Source organism: Gastrolobium bilobum, unplaced genomic scaffold (genome assembly GCF_033153095.1).
Source record: "Gastrolobium bilobum isolate Gb01-03AN ecotype WA unplaced genomic scaffold, APGP_CSIRO_Gbil_v1 utg64434, whole genome shotgun sequence".
In the NCBI taxonomy this organism is placed as follows: domain Eukaryota; kingdom Viridiplantae; phylum Streptophyta; class Magnoliopsida; order Fabales; family Fabaceae; genus Gastrolobium; species Gastrolobium bilobum.
In genome coordinates this window covers 158631-182154 of record NW_026896291.1, presented here as the reverse complement: position 1 = coordinate 182154, position 23524 = coordinate 158631, and the positions used below count along the sequence as shown (strand labels likewise).

The window sequence follows — 23524 nt, the reverse complement described above, 5'->3', positions numbered from 1 at the left end:
TGATTGACTTTGAGGCACGAAATACTTGCTGCAGTATCTTACCTTCATCGAACTTTATACATGTAAAGTATCAGATACAAAGGAAAGAAGAAAGGAAGATTGAGAGAAAAGTGAAAACAGAGAGAAGTTGTATGTTGAATAAACTGAGATATTAATCTCTTAATGAATTGCATTGAGTTAACCAATATATATACAAGACTCAAGGCTAACTGAATGGTAAGTTAAAACTAACTAGCTAAAGATACGGAACTTGTTAGAAGTTAGTTACACTTAGTTAGTCTTTCATTCCCCCACAAGTTCAGTATCTAAGGATCGAAGACTGAGCTTGTCTCTTAGTTCAAGAAACTTTGATCTTGTTACTGCCTTTGTAAGTCCATCTGCTATTTGATCAGAGGATGGGACATGATGTACAGAAATCGATTTGTCCAGTACCTTCTCACGAACAAAATGCAAGTCCAATTCAAAATGCTTTGTCCTTGAATGAAAGAGAGGATTGGCTGTGAGGAGAACAACACTTAGATTATCACAATAGATGTTGGGAGTTTGTGGCAAAGTGATTCTGAGTTCAGATAGTAGGGACTTGATCCACATGATCTCAGCAACTGTTGCAGCTAGACTTCTGTATTCAGCTTCTGTACTTGATCTACTCACAACTTGTTGTTTCTTGCAAGACCATGACACTAAATTCCCCCCAAGAAAGACACAAAGTCCAGAAGTAGAGCGTCTGTCATCTATATCAGAGCCCCAGTCAGAATCACAGTAGGCTTGAAGGTGAATGTGTGAGGAAGGAGAAATAACCAGTCCTAGGTGTTGAGTGCCACTGAGGTATCGAAGAATTCGTTTAACAGCTTGCCAATGATTATCAAGAGGAGACTGCATAAATTGGCATACTTTATTGACACAAAAGGAAATATCAGGGCGAGTTACAGTTGCATATTGGAGAGCACCTACAATGGATCGATATAAAGAGGGATCATGGAAAGGAGTTCCATCTCTAGAAGAGAGTTTCAAACTGGATACCATAGGTGTAGGTAGAGATTTACAAGTTGTCATTCCTGCCTTCTTTAACAGATCTGCTATATACTTTGATTGAGTCAAATGAAGTACACCATGGGATGAAGTCTTAACTTCAATACCAAGAAAATAGTGAAGATTGCCTAGATCCTTGAGAGCAAAGGCATTGTTGAGAGACTTGATGAGTGCCGATATAACAATGGAAGATGAACCTGTGATGAGAATGTCATCGACATAGACCAGCACATAAGTCGTGGCTGATGCAGTGATTGAAACAAACAGGGAAGAATCACACTTGGTGGCAGTAAAACCAAGTTGTATTAAAGTAGTGGTTAACTTCTCATACCAAGCTCTAGGGGCTTGTTTGAGCCCATAAAGGGCTTTACCCAATCGACATACTAGAGAAGGATTAGAAGCAGAAAATCCAGGTGGTTGAGACATGAAAACTTCCTTAGCTAGATCACCATTGAGGAATGCATTATTTACATCTAGCTGACGTATAGGCCATCCTTTGCAAAGAGCAAGAGTAAGAACAATTCTGATCGTGGCTGGCTTGACAACAGGACTGAAAGTTTCAGTATAATCCACACCCTCACGTTGGTGGAACCCTTTAGCAACTAGCCTTGCTTTGTATTTGAGTATAGAACCATCTGGATTGTACTTTATCCTAAAAACCCATTTGCACCCTATAGGTTTTCTGCCAGAAGGAAGAGATACAAGATCCCAAGTCTTGTTTCTGATGAGAGCATCATACTCATCTTGCATAGCATGAAGCCAATTGGGATCTGCCATTGCTTGAGTTACAGTTGTGGGTTCAAGGGAAGCAGAAAATAATTTTGGTTTGAAAACCCCTGCCTTTGCTCGAGTAGTCATAGGATGTCTGTTAGCTACTGGAGGAGAGGCAGTAGATGCACTAGGTGAAGCTGCAAGGACTGGAGGAGATGTAGTTGATGCAATAGGTGAGGCACATGGGAACCTGCAATTAAGGTCAGTAACAGGTGCAGTAGTTGAAAAAGTGTGAATAGCTGGTACAGTAGCTGATACAGTATCATTGGAAATAGAATTAGTAGATAGTTCAGCATGTGTGTCATTCGAAGACATGAGAGGTGCAACAGTGGGAATACAAGGAACTGACATGTGAGTAGATATAGAGGAAGTAGGTATTGTGGAAGGTACAGTGGATAAAGGTGGATGATTAAATGGAAACTGTTGTTCATCAAACAACACATGACGTGAGTAAATGACTTTACCTGATGGTGTAAGGCATTTATATCCTTTGTATGAAGGATTATAGCCTAAAAAGGTACTTGGTGCAGACCTATAGTCCATTTTATGAGAATTGTATGGTCTTAGATATGGATAGCACCTACAGCCAAAAATTCTTAGGAAGGAGTAATCTGGTTCCTTATTAAACAGAACCTTACATGGTGATTTATTTTGAAGACTAGAGGAAGGTAGGAGATTTATTATGACAGAGGCAGAAATGAAGGCATCCTCCCAATATTTCTTTGGCAAATGAGAGGCTGCTAACATGGATAATCCCATTTCAACAATGTGGCGATGCTTTCTTTCAGGGGTGCCATTCTGTTGGTGGATATAGGGACATGTGAGTCGATGAATAATTCCATGAGTTTGAAGAAAAGGTTTGAGAGCAAGATACTCTTTGGCATTATCAGTCTGCAAGCATTTCAGTTTTGTATTGAGTTGAACTTCTGCCATAGTTTTGAAATGAGGAAATATAGATTGCACTTGTGATCTGGACTTCATAGGATATAGCCATGTATATTTGCTAAAGGCATCAACAAAGCATATATAGTATTTGGAGCCATTTGTGCTATCTATGGGAGCTGGACCCCAAATATCTGTATAAACCAATTCGAGTGGTGTGTGATAGACAGTATTAGAGGTAGTAAAAGGGAGTTGATGCATTTTTCCCATACAACATGCACAACACAAAGGTGGTTTTGTATTATTGAATGGAATTTTACAATGAGAAAGTACAGATTTTACAGTTGAAAAGGAAGAGTGGCCTAATCTGCTATGCCATAGTTCTAATACAGAACCAGAATCAGAATGACATTTATTGTGTATGGACTGATCTGCAGTTTGCACTTGATAAGCTGAGTGCTTGAAAGACTTTATTGAATTTGCTCCATCAAAGGCATAAAGACCACATTTAAGTTTTCCTTGGAGAACAATCTCCTTGGTAGCCTGAGATTTCACAAAACAATTATTAGCATGGAATTCAAAGAAAACATGATTATCCCTGGCAAATTGTGATACACTTAGGAGGTTCTTCGAAAGACCAGGTACATGGAGCAGATTAGGTAAAGAAAAGGATAAAGAATTGGAAGAGGATTGTAAAATTGAATTATCAACATGCTGAATTTTCACACCTAATCCATTACCTATTTGAACTGTATCTGAACCTTTGTATGTAGTCTTTGACAGCAAGTTTGATGCATCAGGAGTGAAGTGGTTTGAAGCTCCTGAATCAGGATACCACGTTGGATCAAAGACTGAATAGAATTCAGAGGTGCTGTCATCTTGATGAGCAGATGGACTGTTTCCAGTAATTGCAACATTTGCTTGCAAGTTTGGAAGTGAAGATTCACCACGTTCTGACCTGCTGTTGAAAGGATTTGGAAATCCCTGATTGAACCTGTTGTAGCATTCCCATGCTGTATGGCCAGGTTTGCCACATAGCTGGCATTGAGGTCTTCCACTATGCTGCAGATTGTGTGTTCTCCCTCCATATCTGCCATATCTGCCTCTAAAATTATTGAAGCGACCTCCTCTGTTGAAGTGTGAAGGATACCTCCCAGCATGTGATCCATAAGGTTTTCTAACATTCATTTGCGCCAGATTGGCTTGCATCAGGCCAACATCAGTTTTTCTGTGTTTTTCCAGGCGTTCTTCTTGAGCCATAAGAAGAGCCTCTATTTCATTTATAGAGTATGGATCAGATCTTGAAATGACAGATGTGATAAATGCATCATATTCTTCACCAAGACCATCAAGAATGGCATCGATGTGATCTTCTGGAGTAATTGAAGCACCTGTAGCTGCTAACGAGTCGACTATTTTCTTGATCTGAAGTATGTAGTTTGAGACAGTAGAGTCTTTCTTGATGTTCTTTAGCTGAATTTTCAATTGTTTTACTTTGGATCGAGTTTGAGAGGTGAAGAATTCCTCTAGCTTGATCCAGACTTGATAAGAGGATTGGCACCCAACCATCCTTGTATGTAAGGATTCAGACATAGATGCAAGAAGCCAAGACATTAGCAACTGATCTTGTTGTGAAGATTGATCTGCTTCATTGGTGATGAACCTCTGCAGATTGAATCCTCTAATTGTTGCCATGGCTTGCTGTTTCCAAGGAAGAAAGTTACCTTCATCCAATTTGAATGACACTGGATTGGAGAAGGTGTGAAGAGCAGATTGTGACACAGCATTAGTACTATCTGCAGAATTCTGAGCAGGTTGAACGGGTTGAGTTTCTGTTGGTTGAGTCTCTGTTGCAGAAGCGTTGGTTTCCATGGATCAAAAAAAAAAAGGAAGCTCTGATACCATGTAAAGTATCAGATACAAAGGAAAGAAGAAAGGAAGATTGAGAGAAAAGTGAAAACAGAGAGAAGCTGTATGTTGAATAAACTGAGATATTAATCTCTTAATGAATTGCATTGAGTTAACCAATATATATACAAGACTCAAGGCTAACTGAATGGTAAGTTAAAACTAACTAGCTAAAGATACGGAACTTGTTAGAAGTTAGTTACACTTAGTTAGTCTTTCAATACATATATATATATATTATGTTCACGAAAGTGCAGGCAGAAATTGATAGTGAGCAAACCATTAAAACCATTGATGGTGTGGGTCTTTGATGGGTCCCGCGGTGAATATATTCCAAAGCTTCAAAAAGCATAGTCCTTGACTTCGTGGGTCTTTGCCAGCTTCAAAAGTTTCGTGGGTCCCGCGGTGAATATTGGAGGTTGCTTGGATTTGAATTGTATATGCACAGACGCTCCCAAGGTACTCATGGTGGTATATAGATGTCTCCCGTGAGGATGAAGTATATTGATATAAGAGTGTCCATAGTAATTATGGTAGAGACCAAGGCACTAATGGAACTTTCCATGTATATGTTTAAGGGGAGAGTGTGTGTGTATGGCTAGGGTTGTTCTCATGGTGGCAGCGCATGAAGCTGAATGGAGAAGAAGAGGATCCTTTCCATCAATGTGAGATGGGGTATTTAGAGCAAGAGCTCTAGTCAACCTAGTCAGCCTAGCCTAGCCTGAAAACCTTTTCAGGCTAGGCATGCTGAACCCCTGCCCTTGTGCAGGGGCAGCTGGTGTACATGGAGAAGAGGGGGCATCCTATGATGCCTTCTAGAAGAGGACTCCTTAGACTGGGCCTAACGGTTAAGCCCATGTGAGTCGGCTATCCAGAACACCATCTGCTCCAACTTTTATAAACCAACTGGATTACCATAATTTAATAGAACGAAGTTTTATTCAATTGTTTAATTTGAATTGAAAAGTTTACCTTTCTGGAACATGGAGAGAAAGAGTGTCGACGACTCACTGCTGGAATACCGATGAAAATATAGAAGAACCATCATACCCAGTTCAGAGTTCAAGTTCACATGGGACATTGTCCTATCCCAGGGATACAACATTACCCTTATTAGTTCAATCATTTTACTTTAAATATTTTGATATTTCAAGTGAATGTTACATTTTAGATGGCACAACCGAATCGTGACCTAACGGTAAAAGATTAAAAATTAAAAAATAATGGAGTTGCTGTAAAAGTTTATTTGGAAAATATTAAAAAAAATCCCTTGATTAAAAAAAAATTGATCTTTAAAAATCGAAATAGATTCAAGAGTCGATTACGAATAGAAAAATTAGATTATGAAATTGAATAGGGAAAATAGACAACGATTACCTTATATTAATTGTGCAAATTATTGATAAAATTTTAAATATTTATTTCACCTCAAAGAATTAAATAAAATTGATTATTGAAAAAGAAAATTAATTTTTGAAAAATTATTTTGGACTTGACGAGAAGAGTCAAAGCTACATGGTTCTGTACAAAATATTTGTGTGTTGGTTAATTATAATTTTGAAAATAATTTTAAGAAAGACTATAATTTTTTTGAAAAAAAAAGAATTCATCATTGCTCAGAATTTAAGATAGTACAACTACATGTAAATTCTTACAAAACTTACAACATTTGAGGATGGTGAACTATAAAATCAATATTGTAAATCGTTCTTAGGATTTTGAAAATAATTATTTTTTAAAATAATTTCACATTGCACAGGATACAAGATAATATATAGCTATACATGTATTCTTACGAAAGGCACAACACATAAGGATGACAAGATATACAATCAACATTGCAAATCTTGCATAGATTTATTTTCAAGGAATTTTTTTTTTATGTAAAATCATTTTTTGATTTACAATGCTTTCCCAAAGTCATGTAAAACAACACAGATTAAAAGAACTCATTCAATGAAATTAAACAAATTTTTATTAGCATTATTTTTGTGAAATACGTTAGTATACAATACCACACAAATTTTCTCATTGAAATAAGAGTAAGCTAAATCTAAGTATCTAACTAGTACACAACAAATTTTATTATTTTATTACCATAACATCTGAATAAAATTTTAATTGGACTAATGTTAAACTAAACTTGAATGTATCATGAACTGGAAATTTTTATACCTTTTTAAAAAAAAATGAATAAACAGAATATGTTATATAACACTAAAACAAAAAAAGGCTGCTAAGCCTACTCAAAAAAAAAAAAACCCTATAAAAACTTGTTCCCTGATCGTTTTTATTAATTTTCTTATCTTTGCATTTTTGTTTTCATTTTTTATTTCAACATCAAGTACGTCGTCTACTCTAGGAAAGAGAAAGTCGTTAGCCTATGCTGCAAACATCACGAGTTTGCTTATTTTAGTTTACTTTATATTTTTTAAAAATAAAATAAAAAAATAAAAAGCATCGGCCTAACAGTGACCGTGACACGAAGCGCACAAAAAATAGGGGTTCATTATCGTACTAATGATATTTTTTATACATTCCACTCAGTTTCTTGGTTAAATGTATTATCGAAATAATATAGATAAACGCATTTTAGATGTGTGCATGTTTGGAAGAGGATTTTTTCATGTTAAAAAAGATATCATAGGATCATGTAAGCAATCATAATAATACAAATATAAATCAATAGTGATCAATAGTGATGTAAGAAAAGAAAAAAAAATATATTAAAATGAATAACTATTAAATCACAACGATTAATTTATGTTTATATGATTATAATTATCCCCTGTAATCATATTATATTTTTTTAAACATGAAAACATTTATTTCCGTTAAGGTTGCGTCTAAAACCCACCACACACACGTCTGATGTGCCAAAAAATGAGACACGCATGTGTGTCAGTATCGCGTTATTTGCAACACCGCTCTGGACACTGGAGCGCCGCGTCCAGACGCACAGCATGCAGTAACGCATTTCTGTCAACATAATCTTGCACTTTCTCTTTGTTTTCTTCTCTTTTTTATATATTGAGATCATATTATTGTAGAATAGAAGTAGAACTGCTTATTACTCTGTTTCAGTTTTGTTTCTATCTGTTTACAAAAAGCAAGAACTAGTATTGTTATGGAAAGCAAAAGTTGAGACAACAACAGTTATGCAAAACACAAGCAGATCTGGTATTGTTGCCGTGGCTACCTTCACCTGCAACGTTTATGTATCTCAGAAACCAATTTCGTAAAATAATAAAAAGATAAAATAATATTTACTATTATAATTTTTTCTGCAAGATAGTTGAAAAAATAAAAGCTTTCTTGCATGAGCCCTGTTGCTTTGATTGAAAAGAAGGTGCAACATTTGCAAAACAAATTTAACGCATGAAGAGAATGGGAGAACACTTCACAGCGAAGCGAATGGGAGAGGAAACCTGGCGCAGGGGAGGAGGGAAAGGAGCGGAGGTTATGGAATTTGGACGTGGTGAACTGGTGACAGTACAAACGCGTTTGGAGTCAGAGACGTGCCACAACCAGATGCATGTCAAACAAAAACAATTTGTGGTGCTTGTTGCTGTGGTTCCCCAATGTCTGCATCATCCCCTTGTCACAGCTCAACACCGTCGCCGCGTCAACCATTTTCAAACAACTTGCTATATAAAAATCAAATCATAAATCGCATCAAACACGAAAGCCCTAATTGATCGTCACCCAAAATAGAAAGATGAAGGACGCAGAAGCAAAACTAACCTCTTTTAAGTCTTAAATTTGAACACTAAAAAAATCTGAAAAGTCCGCTAAAATTGAGTGGAAGCAGGAAGAGAGAAGCTATTAAGTTCTGAGCTTACATATCTACAAATGATTGTTCGAACTAGTATTAGATTTGTATAAAAACTCGTTCAATAAAAAGTTTTTAGGCTCTAAGGCCTTAGAGCATCTCAAGCAGGCCTAGTATATAAATATTTATTTTATATTTTTTATACTATTTGTAATAACCTTCTCTCATTAATTTATTTCACCTCATTTTATTGGTTTAACACATTTTTTGAATGATTTTGTTCTATATCATGCTGGTTTAATATATATTGAATTTATGAATATTTATGGAATTACTAGTGTGTAGAGCCGGCAAAACAAACTCAGCTCGGCGGGCCAACTCGCCAAACCCGCCAAACGGGCCAAGGCGGGCTGAGTTTTTCAACCTATCTCAAAAGCGGGGCGGAGCGGACTCATTTTTTGGCGGGTTGATGGTGGGCATAGGCGGGTCAAGCTGGCGAGCTAACCCGCCAAGCGGGGCGGAACGGGTTGGCTCATTTTTTGGCGGATTGATGGCGGGGTGGGCCGAGCCGCCCACTTTGCCACCTCTACTAGTGTGGTTGATTATATATTTTGTTTGGATAAATTTTTATTGTCATATTTCTTTTAAACCAGGCTAACAAGCTAAATCAGACTTCTATTTTAGTAAATAAATCAGGCCATAAGCCGATAGTTATATTCATAACAGGCTTAGTCAGACTGACACATTTAAATATAAACTTAATTTTTTAATGCCAAAACTCGAATCGGCTGAATCGGCTGACGCTCCTAGAAGAAAAGATGCATAGAAGCGGCCTAACAGTGAGGCCGAAAAATGTTGAAAAGTATTCCATTAGGTGGGAATTCAAAAATACAACCCACCCCATGATATTAAAAGGAAGGATTTGCTGCACAAATTATTTTTTTGGAAAGCTAATTTTTTCAGAATTTTTTTTTTTATAATTTTCGTACCAAACGTAAATAAATATAATTTTCAAAGTCAATTTTTCGAAAATCTAAAATTTACCTGCGTGCCAAATATCTCTGATGTACTGTATAAGGTATACTATTGCGATGACCAAAAACAACTATTCAATATATTTTCAAGCATCTACCCTCGGATTACGTATATAAATGGGAATATGGTCTTGCTAGGCTTAACATAATATATTTTGTAAAATAAGTGGAGGCTTTAAAAAAAGTCCATTCACAAAGCAAAACCATATATTTATTTTTACTATATCTGATATATCAAGTATTCTTGATTTTAAACAAAATAAATAAATTTTTTTAATGATTATACAATAATATTATTTTATTTTCAAATTTTAAAAAGTTTATATAGAATAATAAAATAAGGGCAATCATTTTAATTTTAAATATAGATAAAACCAAATCTAATTTATTTAGGGAAAAGTTTAAAAATTCCCTCATGATTTTCTTTACAATCACTTACCATCCTATTGTTATTTTTTTCATCATTGATTCCCCTATGTGTTTTCCATCCTATCTATCTTCCAATCAACCCCATTTAAAAATTAAATTAGACTATAAATTTTATCCTTATAAAAAATATCGTTGTAGAGATAAAAAATTTATACCGTACAAAACTGTAAAAAGCTTTTTATCGCAATGATGTTGATATAATGAAATTTTTCATATTAAATTTTAACATAATTATATATTTAAATTAAAATTTGAAATTACTAATTAAGCTGGAAGGATCCTGCCCCAATTAATACAAATGTTTGGTGGTAGCTTCTTAATTCTTCATGTATATAGTTTTAATACTTTTATTTCATCCGAAGAAAAGAAAGTTACTTTTTAAAATTTTTGAATAGACATTTAAAAAAAACATATTGCAAAAAATTCTACAATAATATTTTTTTTATCATTCGTCAATATTAATTTAGTTAGAAGTTACGATAAAAACATTTCCAAGATGCATAAGTTATTTTTAACTTTTAAAAGACTAATTTTTATTAGTTTTAATTTATGAAAATAAGTTCAAAATGATTTGCATGAATTTCAAAAGCTATTGTGACAGCATCAACTTTTTTTTTTCGTCATTCCAATTTCATCTGAATTGAACTAAAATACTTCGCAAATGATTATGAGTTTTATAAGAGTTATGTTGTAGGAAAAATGATTGTGTTATGTTATAGAGATTCGTTTTGCGTGTCGGAGTTTTTTTTTTTTTTTTTCAAAAATTGCGGGTCCCACAAAATATTGTGTGTGTAGGAAAGTTGTTATGGTCATGTTAAATGATAGATGCAAAACCCAATGATTATTCCAATCAATAAAGTAACATAATCTAAAAAAAAACTCATGTTATACCAAAACTAATCCCGAGTGAAACCAAAATACTATTGAACTTACACTTTTAAAAACAAAATATAAGTGGCAGATTCAGAAAATTATATTTATGTCTGTACATTTATTGGCAGGTGTTCGACAGCAGTGCCTTAGAAAATTTTTGTTTAAAAACTCTTGTCATGCACATGATATGTGGAAGGATATACGGTAGATAGCCTTATCTTGCATTTACAAAAGATTAAATATAAGAATTGAAAATGTGATTTTTAGATACATGACCACAATATCCAACCATTATGACAAGACAAAGTAACAAGTTAGTAAATATAAACTAAAGCAGGTTCTTGGAAAATCTTTGGGGGCAGAGGATAAGACAAAAAATCTTCGGTTGGGGGATTAGTCTCGTCCTTTCTCCGGTTGCGAAGCTTAGTGCACCTACGGTTATAATGAGGGGCTAGTCCAAACGGGCCGTACCCCAAAGGCATGGTGCCCGGAGAAGGTTGAATGGGAATACCTCCTGGCAATGTACCAAAAAAAAAAAACTAACTTAACTATACAACTCTATAAGCAAAATAAATCAGTTTTTTAATAAAAAAAAATTACTTTAACAAGTTATTGTCTGCACTAGCCCACATGGACAGGTTCGCCATTGATAGGTGAATCTAGTAAAAAAGAAAACAATTAAAATGTAATAAAATAAAATAAAATAAAAATTAAATAATAATAGCTTATTTGACGCATTAGATTTAGAGAAAAGTGTTTATCCTTTATAATAATGACACAATTTATATCATTTCACTCTTAAAATGAGGTGAGAGTCACACTTTTTTTTTTCACTCTCTTTATCTATCTCTTTTTCTCAATATAACTTTACATCCTTTAAAATAAATGATACGTTTTTTCGGAAAATTTACTGATTAACTTAAAAAAAAAAAAACAAATTTCAGTTAATAATGATTTTGTATCAAATATATCTATTTTTTCTTCAAATTCTGGATAATTACTATTAAAAAAACAATTATTATGATTAGGAATATAAAGAAATATACCCTGTTTATTTGACTTTACAAAATTTAAACTTATTGAATTTTTTTGAAAAAAATCTTCCTACAAAAATTGTCTCAAATAAAATAAAAAATTTAATATATGATTGGTCGTAATATCGGTTATATAGATGTTTTTTATGTGCAGTTATTCCTTTGCATCTAAGCAGCTGTGCCAAACAATAAAAATAAAAATGAAACTAACAAGAAAGAGTAAAGTTTGCTGGATGGATTCATCCTTGCGTCCCTGACTCACTCGCCGCCGTGAAAGCAATGCAGATGGGTTCATCTTCCGACGAAGAAGATGACCGCCACAACCTCATCGACCAGAACGAGAGGAAGCGTCGGACTCCTCTTCCTCCTCTTACCACCGCCACCACCGCATTCCACATCGAAGATTCCAGCTCGCGATTCCGGCGCTTCGATTTCAAGCTCCAGAAGAGGTACATTATCGCCATTCTCGCTCTCTTCATCGTACTCCTCTTTTACTTCGTCGCCGATCTCCACGGCGCCTCCTCCTCCTCCTCCATCAAGCTCGATTCAGTGAAGGAATCTGAATTGCGCGCCATTTACCTCTTGCGCCAACAGCAGTTAGGGCTTTTAACCGCTTGGAATCGCACATTCCAATCCAATGCTCTGAACTCGAATGGCTTCGAGGATCTGAAATCTGCGCTGTTCAAGCAGATCTCCCTCAACAGAGAGATTCAGCAGGTTCTGTTGAATCCTTATAGGACAGGGAACTTGGTTGAACCTGAATTTGATTTTGGAAACTCTAGTTTGGGTGGTGTCGGTTATGATAGGTGTAGAACAGTGGATCAGAATTTATCACAGAGAAGAACCATTGAGTGGAACCCTAAAGATGGTAAATTTTTGCTTGCTATATGCGTTTCAGGTCAGATGTCAAACCATCTGATTTGCTTGGAGAAGCACATGTTTTTTGCTGCTCTTCTTAATAGGGTTTTGGTGATTCCTAGTTCCAAAGTGGATTACCAGTATGATAGAGTTGTGGATATTGATCGCATCAATAAATGCTTGGGAAGAAAAGTGGTGATTTCTTTTGAAGAGTTTTCCAATGTTAAGAAGGATCATTTGCACATTGATAAGTTTCTGTGTTATTTTTCTCGGCCTCAACCTTGTTTTCTAGATGAAGGGTGGATGAAGAAGTTGAGTTATTTGGGTTTGTCAATGAGTAAACCGGAGCCTGTTTGGGATGATGAAGATACCCGGAATCCAAAAAAGAAGACGGTTCAGGATGTTGTGTCTAAGTTTTCGTACGATGTTGATGTTATGGCAATTGGGGATGTGTTCTATGCTGAAGTGGAGCAAGAATGGGTGATGCAACCAGGTGGGCCAATTGCTCACAAATGCAAAACTCTGATTGAGCCTAACCGCCTTATATTGCTTACTGCTCAGCGTTTTATTCAGACATTCCTGGGAAGGAACTTCATTGCATTGCATTTTCGAAGACACGGATTTTTGAAGTTCTGGTGCGCTCTTTTTTCCTTTTTTTTTTTTTTTAATTAATCTCTGATAATGGACATATAAATTGATGACTTTAGTATGGTATGTTAACTGTAAACTTTTCCTGCATGATCTGCATGTTTTCTGACAAGTGAATTGCTAACTGCAATTCCATGGCTCATGAACATGATTAAGAAAAGGACAACCTGATCCAATAAAGCTCCCAGGCTGAGTAGGGTCTACAATAGGCAGTCTTACCTTACATTTGCAAGAAGAAGCTGATCTCATGATTGGAGCTTGTGACCTCCGAGTCACATGATGACAGCACCAACTATGGTGACAACACCAGCCTAGTGTGTAAACTTTTATTGTATGAGGTTGTCCTCATGAGTCATGACTATTGTAGTATATATATATATATGGGGCAGGATATTCTTACACCAATGTAAGAAATATAAGTCTTACACCAAATCTGAATCATTGATTTACTTGAATCTAACGGTTCAAATATCTAATAAATTAGAACCATTAGATAGAAATAGGATCAACGATCAAGATTAAGAGTGTAACTTACACTGGTGTAAAATGATCCTGACCCTATATATATATATATTTTCATGCTCAACGTAATCTCCTTGAATTAAATGCTAAAATCTATGCATGTAAGGCATCTGCCTGCTAAAATCTATGCATGTAAGGCATCTGCCTCAGAGAATTTGTCCTGCAATTTTTTCCCCTTTTTCCTTTTCCCATCATATTGCCTCTAATGATCCATTTTAATGTTTACAGTAATGCTAAAAAACCAAGTTGCTTTTACCCCATTCCTCAAGCTGCAGATTGCATCTTGAGGGTGGTTGAAAGGGCCAATGCACCTGTTATTTATCTTTCTACGGATGCAGCAGAAAGTGAAACTGGTCTGCTTCAGTCACTAGTTGTGCTGAATGACAGGCCTGTTCCACTTGTAATACGCCCAGCTCGTAATTCAGCAGAAAAATGGGATGCTTTGTTATACAGGCATGGTATTGAGGGAGATTCACAGGTGAGATGACAGTGCTTCATTCTATTTTCATGTGGTTTTAAACTTAAGTCAGCGTTGTAATGACCTCAATTCACCATTCATATCTGGTCCTTCGATTGTTAAAAATAAATTAATAAAAGTGTTAATAAGATTACGTATATCTTTTAGTCATGCTTCCATTGTGTTTTCAATTGTGTGCTGCATTTTCTGGAAAGATTCTTGGCCTTTTCTTTTGGCCTTAAGGTTGACATTATCCGAAGCTCTAAGACACCCTTTGAAGTTAGTAAATGAATTTAATAATTCCCATTCTATCATTCAAGTCATCAACATTTTACTTTCAGGTGAATGAAAGTTTAAGAACTTTAGGCCTTATGGTATTCAACTTTGTTGGTTTCAGTTGTCCACTTGTCCTGCAGTAGTATTGGCTTCAGCTTGGGAATAGAGGTTTAAAAACACTGGGCCACAATTTCTGTTTATTTAGTGTAATCACTGAAAAATTTGCATAGGCTTATAATAAAATACTCTAATCCTAGTTGCAAACTTCTAATTACATGGTTCTTTCCTCCCAACAACTTGCTCTAATCCTTTTTATGTGCTGACTGCTCTTGTTTAATATCTTTTTGTTGACGTGCATTATGAATATTTTAAAACTGAAGGTGGAAGCTATGTTGGACAAGACTATATGTGCCATGTCTAGTGTATTCATTGGAGCCTCCGGTTCCACTTTCACCGAAGACATCCTGCGGCTGAGAAAGGACTGGGGATCAGCATCATTGTGTGATGAGTACCTTTGCCAAGGTGAAGAACCAAATGTTGTAGCGGAAAATGAATGAAGATAAAGACGGTTTTCTTGTGCTGTGACTCAGGGCCAGACACGTATTTGGCCAATGATAGGTTTTATTGGTTGTCAATGTGAGTACTCATGTATAATAATAGAATTAGCGATTTTATTGATAAGGTTTGCTTGTTATATATATTCTTTTATCACAATCATTATAATTTGTAAGATCTACACATCGATCTTGAATTGACTGCAAAGCAATTGTGGCATTTCAACATCCCATTTCTCTTTTCTCAGTGTAAATGGAACCTATCATTGGAACCTTTGTATTAATAAGAATGATCTTAGATTTGTGGCACTATTCCTCCCTAGTCAAACTCTACCTCATATGATTTCACTCATTTCATTTTAGGCAATAGAAAAAGGGGCAACTTGGTGTTATGAAGAAGTGCGAAGAACTACTATATCATAACATAATTGGAGACTGCTGTGGACTATTACTATTGGCAGTTTGGTTGTTGATTCATATATCAAAGTGAAAGAATCAAAATACTTAAAACCATATTTGATATTTAACACTGTGAACTGTGAAATGAGAGACAGACTTGTGCCTGCTTTCCATATATGAGGCTTTTCTCGGTGGTTTTTTCTTGGTTAGAATTTCATTTTTAATATTGCAGCTATCCATCCCTGTCTGACAGAACCAGAGTTGCTTTTCTGTAATTATTCATAGATTTTATTAAAGCTTTATTCCCTATTTTATGTCTGTGGAATAATTTCCATTTGAAAAGCACATGTGGGAACATGATGTGGATGAAAAGAATAAGAAAATTTGGCATGACAGTTTTGCTTATTTTAGCTTTTATGACAATTACAATGTATTTGCAGTTTGAATGCTCAACTTGTTCGTCGAAGACTAAGACATATTGTGATACAACCCACCCCAAGAATAGAGAAATTACAGAATACAAAACTTAGATTTAAAGAGAAAACAACGTGTATCACTGATATATCAACAGTACAGAGAATTGATACAAACTACTACACTGGAAATCAGCAACTGATACAAGGTAAAGTAAAATGGAATAGCAATGACAGAATGGTGATAAGGGATAACAACGCAGAGAAAAGAAATGATACAGTAGAGCAATTGAAGAGGCTGTACACTCTCCCAAGTCCCATGACCCACACTCCTAATTTCAGATGATTCTCACGCTCCTTGCCCTCTACTATTTATTCAGCTTTTTCCTCCATTTCTTGATAACCGTTTTCTGTTTAGTCACACCTAATAACCCATCAATTGCTTTTCCTAAAGTGCCCTTAAGGGTGGTATCTTATCATATTGCTATGAGGTAATTCTTTCTTTTTCTCCTTAACGTGGAATTTACTCTGCTTGTGATTTAATTCTAGAGTAAATACCCTTTTTGGTCCCTAGCAATATTAGCGAAATCCATTTTAGTCCCTGACAATGTAAAAGTACCAAATTGGTCCCTAAAGTTATGAAAAAAGGGCCACGTTAGTCCTTCTGTCAACTCCTCCGTCACGGTCAAACTAACGGTGCTCATGTGGCACGTTATCTGCTGACGCGGACTCCACGGTGGACACGGTGGAAAGCTGGACGACGACGTTTTGAATGAAAAGGATAGTAAAGCTTTCCAAAGGACAAACGACGTCGTTTTATTCTTCAGAAATGAAGAGGCACCAACACTGCAAGTAACCGTGGAGACTCATTTTTTTCACTAAGTTATTGCATATGATTGGAAGACCATTGTTGACCTCCACTGGAAGCTTCGTTGAACGGTGAGGGTTGTCGAAGACGGTGGTTGCAGGGAAGGCAATCAAGCGTGGACTTTGAAGGTTGTCGAAAGGCTGGTCCTGTGGTGGTTAAGGGAAGTTCGAGTGTGCTGGTTTTCTTACATGCAGGTAAGTGTTTTTTTAGGAAATCTTCAATATTTGTGGTCCCCCATCACCTGATGTTGTCTATTCTTTGTTGGAGAATGGTCCCCCATGTGCGCTCCATTGTGAGTTATCATGGTTAGGGTTAAAAAAAAAATACCCATTTATGTATGTGGTCCCCTTCACTACCGGTTTGTAAAGTATATTGCCATTTTTTAGTGCATTGTGGTCACCAATTTTTTAGAGCATGCATAATTTGTAAAGGTGCAATTTTTTTCCACGTTATTGGCTTGTCCCCCCTCTCGGCAGTGATGAGTTTGATGTACATGGTTATTGCCGTTTTTTAAATTGGTTTGTGGCCCCTGATGTTCGCATGAATATATTGTAATTTACAGCCCTGTGTTGCTTTTTTTTCCAGATGGATGAATACATAGTGATAAGGTATCATCATGGGGGTGTGTTGAGGAGAGATGATAAAGGGGTCCTAACCTATGTAAATGGCAAAATGGTTGACTTACCTGAGATGGATGCTGACTTCGTCAACCTGCGTGACCTTGATACTTTGTTCAAGGGTTATGGGTATGAGACGTGTAAGCAAATGTTGTGGCTCATGCCAAACGCAACGGATTTAGATGTAGGTTTAAGGCCTTTGAATACGGACGCTGATATTGTGGAGATGGTCAAGGCTGCATTGAGTAATGGCAATCTCATAGAAATTTGTTTTGAAGATTGCATTGCAACCCCTGTCTATGTTTCACCAGAAGAAGTTATTGCACATGCACATGAGGGTGGCAGTGGTGGAGAGGAGGATGAGGGTGGCAGTGGTGATGGGTTGGAGGATGAGGGTGGCAGTGGTGATGGGTTTTCTACTGATTCAGAAGATAGTGTGGAGGATGAGGCAAATAATCCTCCTCCACCTATGTATGATACAGAAACAGAGAGTGAAGAGGAGTGCAAGGGGAAGGGTAAAGCTGCTGGAAAAAAAAAGCAAAAGAGAACGAAAAAAAAGAAGGTTGAAGATGTGGCAAGGGAAGATACAATGGAAGAGGAGGAGAAGTCAATGTCTTTCGAGGAGGGTGGGTATGGGTATAACTCTGAAGAGTTGAACACGCCTCCTTCAAGTGGTGCTGAAGAGGATGAAAATGTTGTCAATCCAAAATTTAATGTGCATGAGGAGTTTGGTCATGTGCACTTAGAGGTAGGAATGGAGTTTGCGAGTCTTCAATTATTTAAAAATGCTGTCAAAGACTACAGTATTGATCTAGGAAGACAATTCAAGTGGCTGAAGAATGACAAAGTAAGGGCCCGAGCAAAGTGTAGTAATGATGAATGTGATTGGACGATTTACTGTTCGTGGAACAACAAAATGAAAGCTTTCCAAATCAAGACTTTTAATAACATACACACTTGCTGCAGACTTTTTAGAAACAAGGGGGCAAGTAGGGATTGGGTTGCGAAGAAGTTAGAAAAAAGGCTAATGACACAGCCGAACATGACAAGGGCTGAGGCCTACGACCACATGAAAGAGGAGTACAAAGTTCATGTCCATTTGAAGAAAGTGACCAAAGCACTTCAGAAAGCCAAGGCCAAAATAGAAGGGTGCGAAAAAGAACAGTACGCAAAATTGAGAGACTACTTAGGTGAGCTATTGAGAAGCAATCCAGGGTCTACATGTCAAATGCAAGTGATCCCACAACCTGATCCGAACTCCTCTCCCATATTTTCTAAGTTGTACATTTGTCCGGATGCATGCAAGAAAGGGTTCAAAGCTGGCTGCAGGCCCTTAATTGGTTTGGATGGATGTTTCTTGAAAGGATATTATGGAGGTCAATTGTTAAGTGCAGTTGGTGAGGATGCCAACAAAAGTTTCTATGTCATTGCATATGCAATTGTTGATAGTGAAACAAAAGAGAACTGGAAGTGGTTTTTAACCCTATTACAGGAAGACATTGGCCCTCACGCAGTGTTTGGATGGAATTTTATTTCTGACCAACAGAAGGTGTGTTAAGCTTGTTTCATTTCAACTTGCTTAAGTATTCAGATTGATCCAATTGTTGAATGATTTTTTTCTGCTGTTATTTACCTGCTTATTAACCCTATCATGATTACATAAACTGCATTTTTAACTGCATTGCTGATGTTAAGTGCATTGCTGATGTTTAGTGCATTTCTGATGTTAAGTGCATTCCTGATAATGTCAGGGACCAATTAGTCCCTCGTGCAATTTTTCAGGGACCATAACGACCCTCGATGGCAATTGCCAGGGACCTATTTGATCCTCGTCTATTTGAGTCAGCAACACTTTGTGGCAATCTATATATGTTTTTGTGATACCTTTTTTTGTGTGTCTGTGTGTAGGGGCTGATTCCAGCACTGCAAGAGGTGATGCCTTGTGCATATCATCGTTTTTGTGTGCAGCACGTTTGGAAGAATTTCATAAAGCAATGGAAAGACAAGGCAATTCGAGCCATGGTTTGGGAGTGTTCAAGATGCACCACTGTCCCCCAGTTCCAGCAATGCATGGCACGGTTGAAAGTAAAGAATGAGGCTGCATGGAAGTACTTGGATGGCATCCAGCCCTCAAGTTGGGTGAAAGCTTATTTCAGCCACTGGTCTAAATGTGATAATATCACAAACAACATGGCAGAGGTATGGAATGCCAAGATCGTTGGATATAGGTCAAAACCGATTATCACTCTATTGGAGGAACTGAGATGCTACATTATGAGGAGGATGGCTGCACATCAGAGGGTGTTAGGAACTGTTCGGGGTAAAATAGCTCCTGCTCAGCAATTGAAACTGGATCAGTTAAAGGTTCTTAGCAATTCATGGACACCCACTTGGACTGGAAATCTGCAGCAAGATATGTATGAGGTCAGTGGGAAAGGTGATAGAGTTGGAGTCAATTTAACAACATATACATGTGCATGCAATGTATGGCAGTTGACTGGACTGCCTTGTGAGCATGCTATAGCAGCAATTTGTCACAAAAACGAGCCAGCCGAGAACTATGTCCATCAATGGCTTACAGTTGATGCATTGCATGCCACATATGAGCACACCTTAAACCCAGTGAACTCGGACAAGTATTGGCCTGCATCTGATGAACCCAAACCTCTTCCACCAAAACTGAAAAGGCCAATTGGGCGACCCAAGAAACACAGGAAGAAGGACCCAACTGAAGACCAAGGGAGCATGACAAAGAAAGTTAAAAGGACATATGAAGCCAAGTGTAGTAAGTGTGGTCAGACTGGACACTATGGCAAGAGTTGTAAGGGGCCAGCAGCTTCCAAAACAGACAAGAGCCAAGCAAGACCACAATCTGTGAGGATTGACACAGACTCAGTAAATGAAATCCCATTAAGTCAAGGAGGCCCGTCAGAAATTGGTAGTTCTCAGGCACAACAAATCAACTTGAGAGGATGCAGCCCACCTCCTTCAAATCCAGAAGAAGCAAATGCAGTGTTGACTGAAGAGACAATTAAGGCAGCCAGCACTGGCACACGAAGCAGATTTATGCACTTCATGACAACACCTGATTTTATGCCACCAAGGCGATCCTCAAGAAAATGAGCTGCTGATGAAGACGAACAAGGGAGTAGTGCATGAGCCAACTGAAAATGAGTGGATATAATGCCCTTTTTTTGTACATTCTGGCCATTTTTTTTGGGAGGCCTTTTACAGATATAATGTAATCATTTTGATGCATGGCCAAGATTGTATTTATAGGCCTCACTTGTAATTTCTATCAGTTGGCTTTTATTTGTAATGCACTACTGGTTTGTAGTTGTAGGAAGACAATTATATGTAACTGGTTTATTTCTAGACATGCATGTTATGTGGCAGGGTTGATGAATGTGATAAGTTCATGTCCATTTTATGTTTTTTAACTGAGTTAGCTTGTTGTTGGTCATTTAGCTGCCATATTTGCATTCTGGTGCAGGTTTGTGCTGTGTTACTGATTAAACAGATCATGTCCAATTTTCTGGATGCAGGGACCAATTAGGAACCCGACAATCATTGTCAGGGACCAATTTGGACCTCTACATGCTGCATTTTTGTGATACTTCTATTTTGTTGATCTGGACTGCATTCAAAAGCATATAAGTCAGGGACAGCAAGTGTATCTGATGTAATGCACTACTGTTTTTTAAAATGAGTGCTGCATTTTGTTGATTTGGACATCAACAACTCATGTCCTATAATTCTGGAATCAGGGACCAATAAGTGCCCCGTGCACTTTGTCAGGGACCAAAACGACCCTCGACTAACATTGCCAGGGACCTAATTGGTTCTCGTGTTTTGCAATCAGTAACAAAATATGCATAACAGTATGCAACTTCTGTATCAGCAATGTCATGAGTTATGTGTCTATATCAGTAGCAATCTATATCTGTTTGTGATACAATGTAGCAATCTTTTATCCTTCATTCGATGCCTAACTATGCAATAATATATAATGCCATAATATATTAAGGAATACATTCAAGGCTTTTTTATAATAGGCCATATGATAATACACACAAACAAATTTGAACTAACACATAATTTGTATAACAACATGAAGGAGTACTCATTACAATTCACTGAAGCAAAAATACATTTGGGTCACTTTTTTCACTTTTACCACACTAACAACAAACATACAGATCATGATCATACCCACACAAGCACCTAAGACCCTAGCTGACCTATCAACTGTCCTAATTTTTTTGTCCATCCTAACTAACTCCTCCACCATCTTCAGGTATACATCATTCAGTTTTCTTTCCTGCTGATGAAGCTTCATTCCTTGCTCAGTAATCTTCACATCTTGCTCTCTCATCATCATCTCCACATACTTCAACTTGAAGTTAATTTCAGCAACATCCAACTCCACAGTGTGAATTCTTGCTTCTTCCAGTTCCATGGGTTCATTACACATGTCATCTACCCATCTAAAAAAATCACAATAGGGCTTCTTCACCTGAAAAAAATAAACACCATGGTTAGCAAGTGTTCCAACTCAATAAAGGAGTAGATTACAAATTCGTACCTTGAAGTTAGGACACCCAAGGAAAGCCCTGTTTGGGTTCCTCTCAGTTTTGGAGGTATAGACAATACTTTGTCTCCCACATTTGCACCTCCAACCAGTGGTCCTTGCCATTGTTCTTCCCCCCATTGATTTACTCCCACTTGACCCCCCATGCCAGAAGAAACACTCATCTTCTCCCACGCCCAGAAATCCGGTTGATGGCTTAATGTCTTTCGTCGAGTTTCAATCATCAAAGTGCAAACTTTCTGGCGGCGTTTTGCTGTTTACAGATTTGCTCATCAATTTGGGGGATGGAGTTTCCGGTTTAGGGTTCTATTGAAGGCATTTGGGTTTTTTTCAATTTTAGGGTTCATTATTTGGGTTTTATCAATTAATTGCATTCAAGTAAAACGACGTCGTGCTTTCCATGGGTGTCCACCGTCGTCGTCCAGCTTTCCACCGTGTCCACCGTGGAGTTCGCGTCAGCAGATAACGTGCCACATGAGCACCGTTAGTTTGACCGTGACGGAGGAGTTGACAGAAGGACTAACGTGGCCCTTTTTTCATAACTTTAGGGACCAATTTGGTACTTTTACATTGTCAGGGACTAAAATGGATTTCGCTAATATTGCTAGGGATCAAAAAGAGTATTTACTCTTAATTCTAAATGTTAATCATTGTCTGCATGTGAACTGTTATCTGTTTACAGGGGAACAATTATCCACCGGAAATACTTATATGGTTCAATTTCGTTGATTCCATTGACCTCTGCATTTAGCGTACGAATGTGTTGAGTGAATGTTAACTACTGATGTATTATTGCTCTTTAATATTTAATTCTTTCATTGCTTCTATTGATACCCATTGTTCTTAATTTTACATTGCAGGTTTTACCTTTGCCTAATTTCCCATTCTTCTGGGTTTTATTCCGCAATTATTCTCATTGGAGAGCTCTTCAACCGTATACTATTGCTAAATTTGCGTAGTACTTGCAATCAGTTCTTTTCCACCTCCTGTCAATCGTGTTAATTTATCTGTTTTGCTGTCTTAATCAGGGATTTTCTACTGCTCATGTCTGTCTGTCTCATCTTTCTGATTTCATTTGACAGTGCCCTGATTGAGAGCGAGCCTTAAAGCAACGGTAAGGTAGCTTCTTGTGACCCGAAGGTCACATGCCCCGATTTCATTCTTGCGTAGTACTTGCAACCACTTTGTAAAACCACCAATAAGGTTCTCGTATTGGGAGTGGGGTTTGAACCAATACCTTTGTGGAGTACAAACCAAATCCTTAGCCAATTGTGCCCATCTTTATTGGCCATGTTTTTAATTTTTAAATATAGAAGAAACCAAATCTAAATAATTTATATAATTTAATTTATGGCTTTAATATTTTTACAGTGAATGTAGATAAGTTATCTACATTTACTCTCAAAATGATATCGTTTTGAGTTGAAAGATTAAAAAATTATAATCATAAAGACTATTATAACCTTAGAATAAATTAAAATTACAAAATTATCTTAATTTCTGCCAAAAAATAACGGCGTTTTGATCTCAATACAAATAAATAACTTATTTTCATTTATGGAAAAAAAACCAACCTTAATTTATTTGGA

At 37.0% G+C, this 23524-nt stretch overlaps 2 protein-coding genes across 3 annotated transcripts; one reads left to right on the top strand and one right to left on the bottom strand.

Moving 5' to 3' along the window:
* Window positions 1-11993: 11993 nt before the first annotated feature.
* LOC133298701 (O-fucosyltransferase 36-like) lies at window positions 11994-20959 on the top strand. 2 transcript variants are annotated; one of them, XR_009749843.1, is made up of 4 exons: window positions 11994-13225; window positions 13989-14238; window positions 14874-15129; window positions 20890-20959. XR_009749843.1 is itself a non-coding variant. In XM_061498030.1 (3 exons), the coding sequence occupies exons 1-3, from the start codon at window positions 12012-12014 to the stop codon at window positions 15048-15050; spliced, it is 1641 nt and encodes a 546-aa protein (XP_061354014.1). In that variant the 5' UTR covers window positions 11994-12011; the 3' UTR covers window positions 15051-15260. The 2 variants fall into 2 exon arrangements, 1 of the variants encoding a protein (XP_061354014.1); XM_061498030.1 differs by lacking the exon at window positions 20890-20959 and having other exon boundaries at window positions 14874-15260.
* Window positions 20960-21138: 179 nt separating this feature from the next.
* Window positions 21139-22040, bottom strand: LOC133298694 (uncharacterized). Its single transcript, XM_061498018.1, has 3 exons — window positions 21930-22040; window positions 21557-21860; window positions 21139-21236 (listed from the first exon to the last, which is right to left on the bottom strand). The coding sequence occupies exons 1-3, from the start codon at window positions 22038-22040 to the stop codon at window positions 21139-21141; spliced, it is 513 nt and encodes a 170-aa protein (XP_061354002.1).
* Between the last annotated feature and the right edge of the window lie 1484 nt (window positions 22041-23524).

Excerpts from the sequence above, each read along its gene's own strand:
- LOC133298701 (XM_061498030.1), top strand. The coding sequence starts at position 12,012 with ATGCAGATGGGTTCATCTTCCGACGAAGAAGATGACCGCCACAACCTC. Across the intron at positions 13,226-13,988 it reads CACGGATTTTTGAAGTTCTG|TAATGCTAAAAAACCAAGTT; the intron begins GTGCGCTCTTTT and ends TAATGTTTACAG. Across the intron at positions 14,239-14,873 it reads GTATTGAGGGAGATTCACAG|GTGGAAGCTATGTTGGACAA; the intron begins GTGAGATGACAG and ends TTAAAACTGAAG.
- LOC133298694 (XM_061498018.1), bottom strand. The coding sequence starts at position 22,040 with ATGGCAAGGACCACTGGTTGGAGGTGCAAATGTGGGAGACAAAGTATT. Across the intron at positions 21,861-21,929 it reads TTGGGTGTCCTAACTTCAAG|GTGAAGAAGCCCTATTGTGA; the intron begins GTACGAATTTGT and ends TATTTTTTTCAG. Across the intron at positions 21,237-21,556 it reads GGTCTTAGGTGCTTGTGTGG|AAGTTGCATACTGTTATGCA; the intron begins GTATGATCATGA and ends TTGCTGATACAG.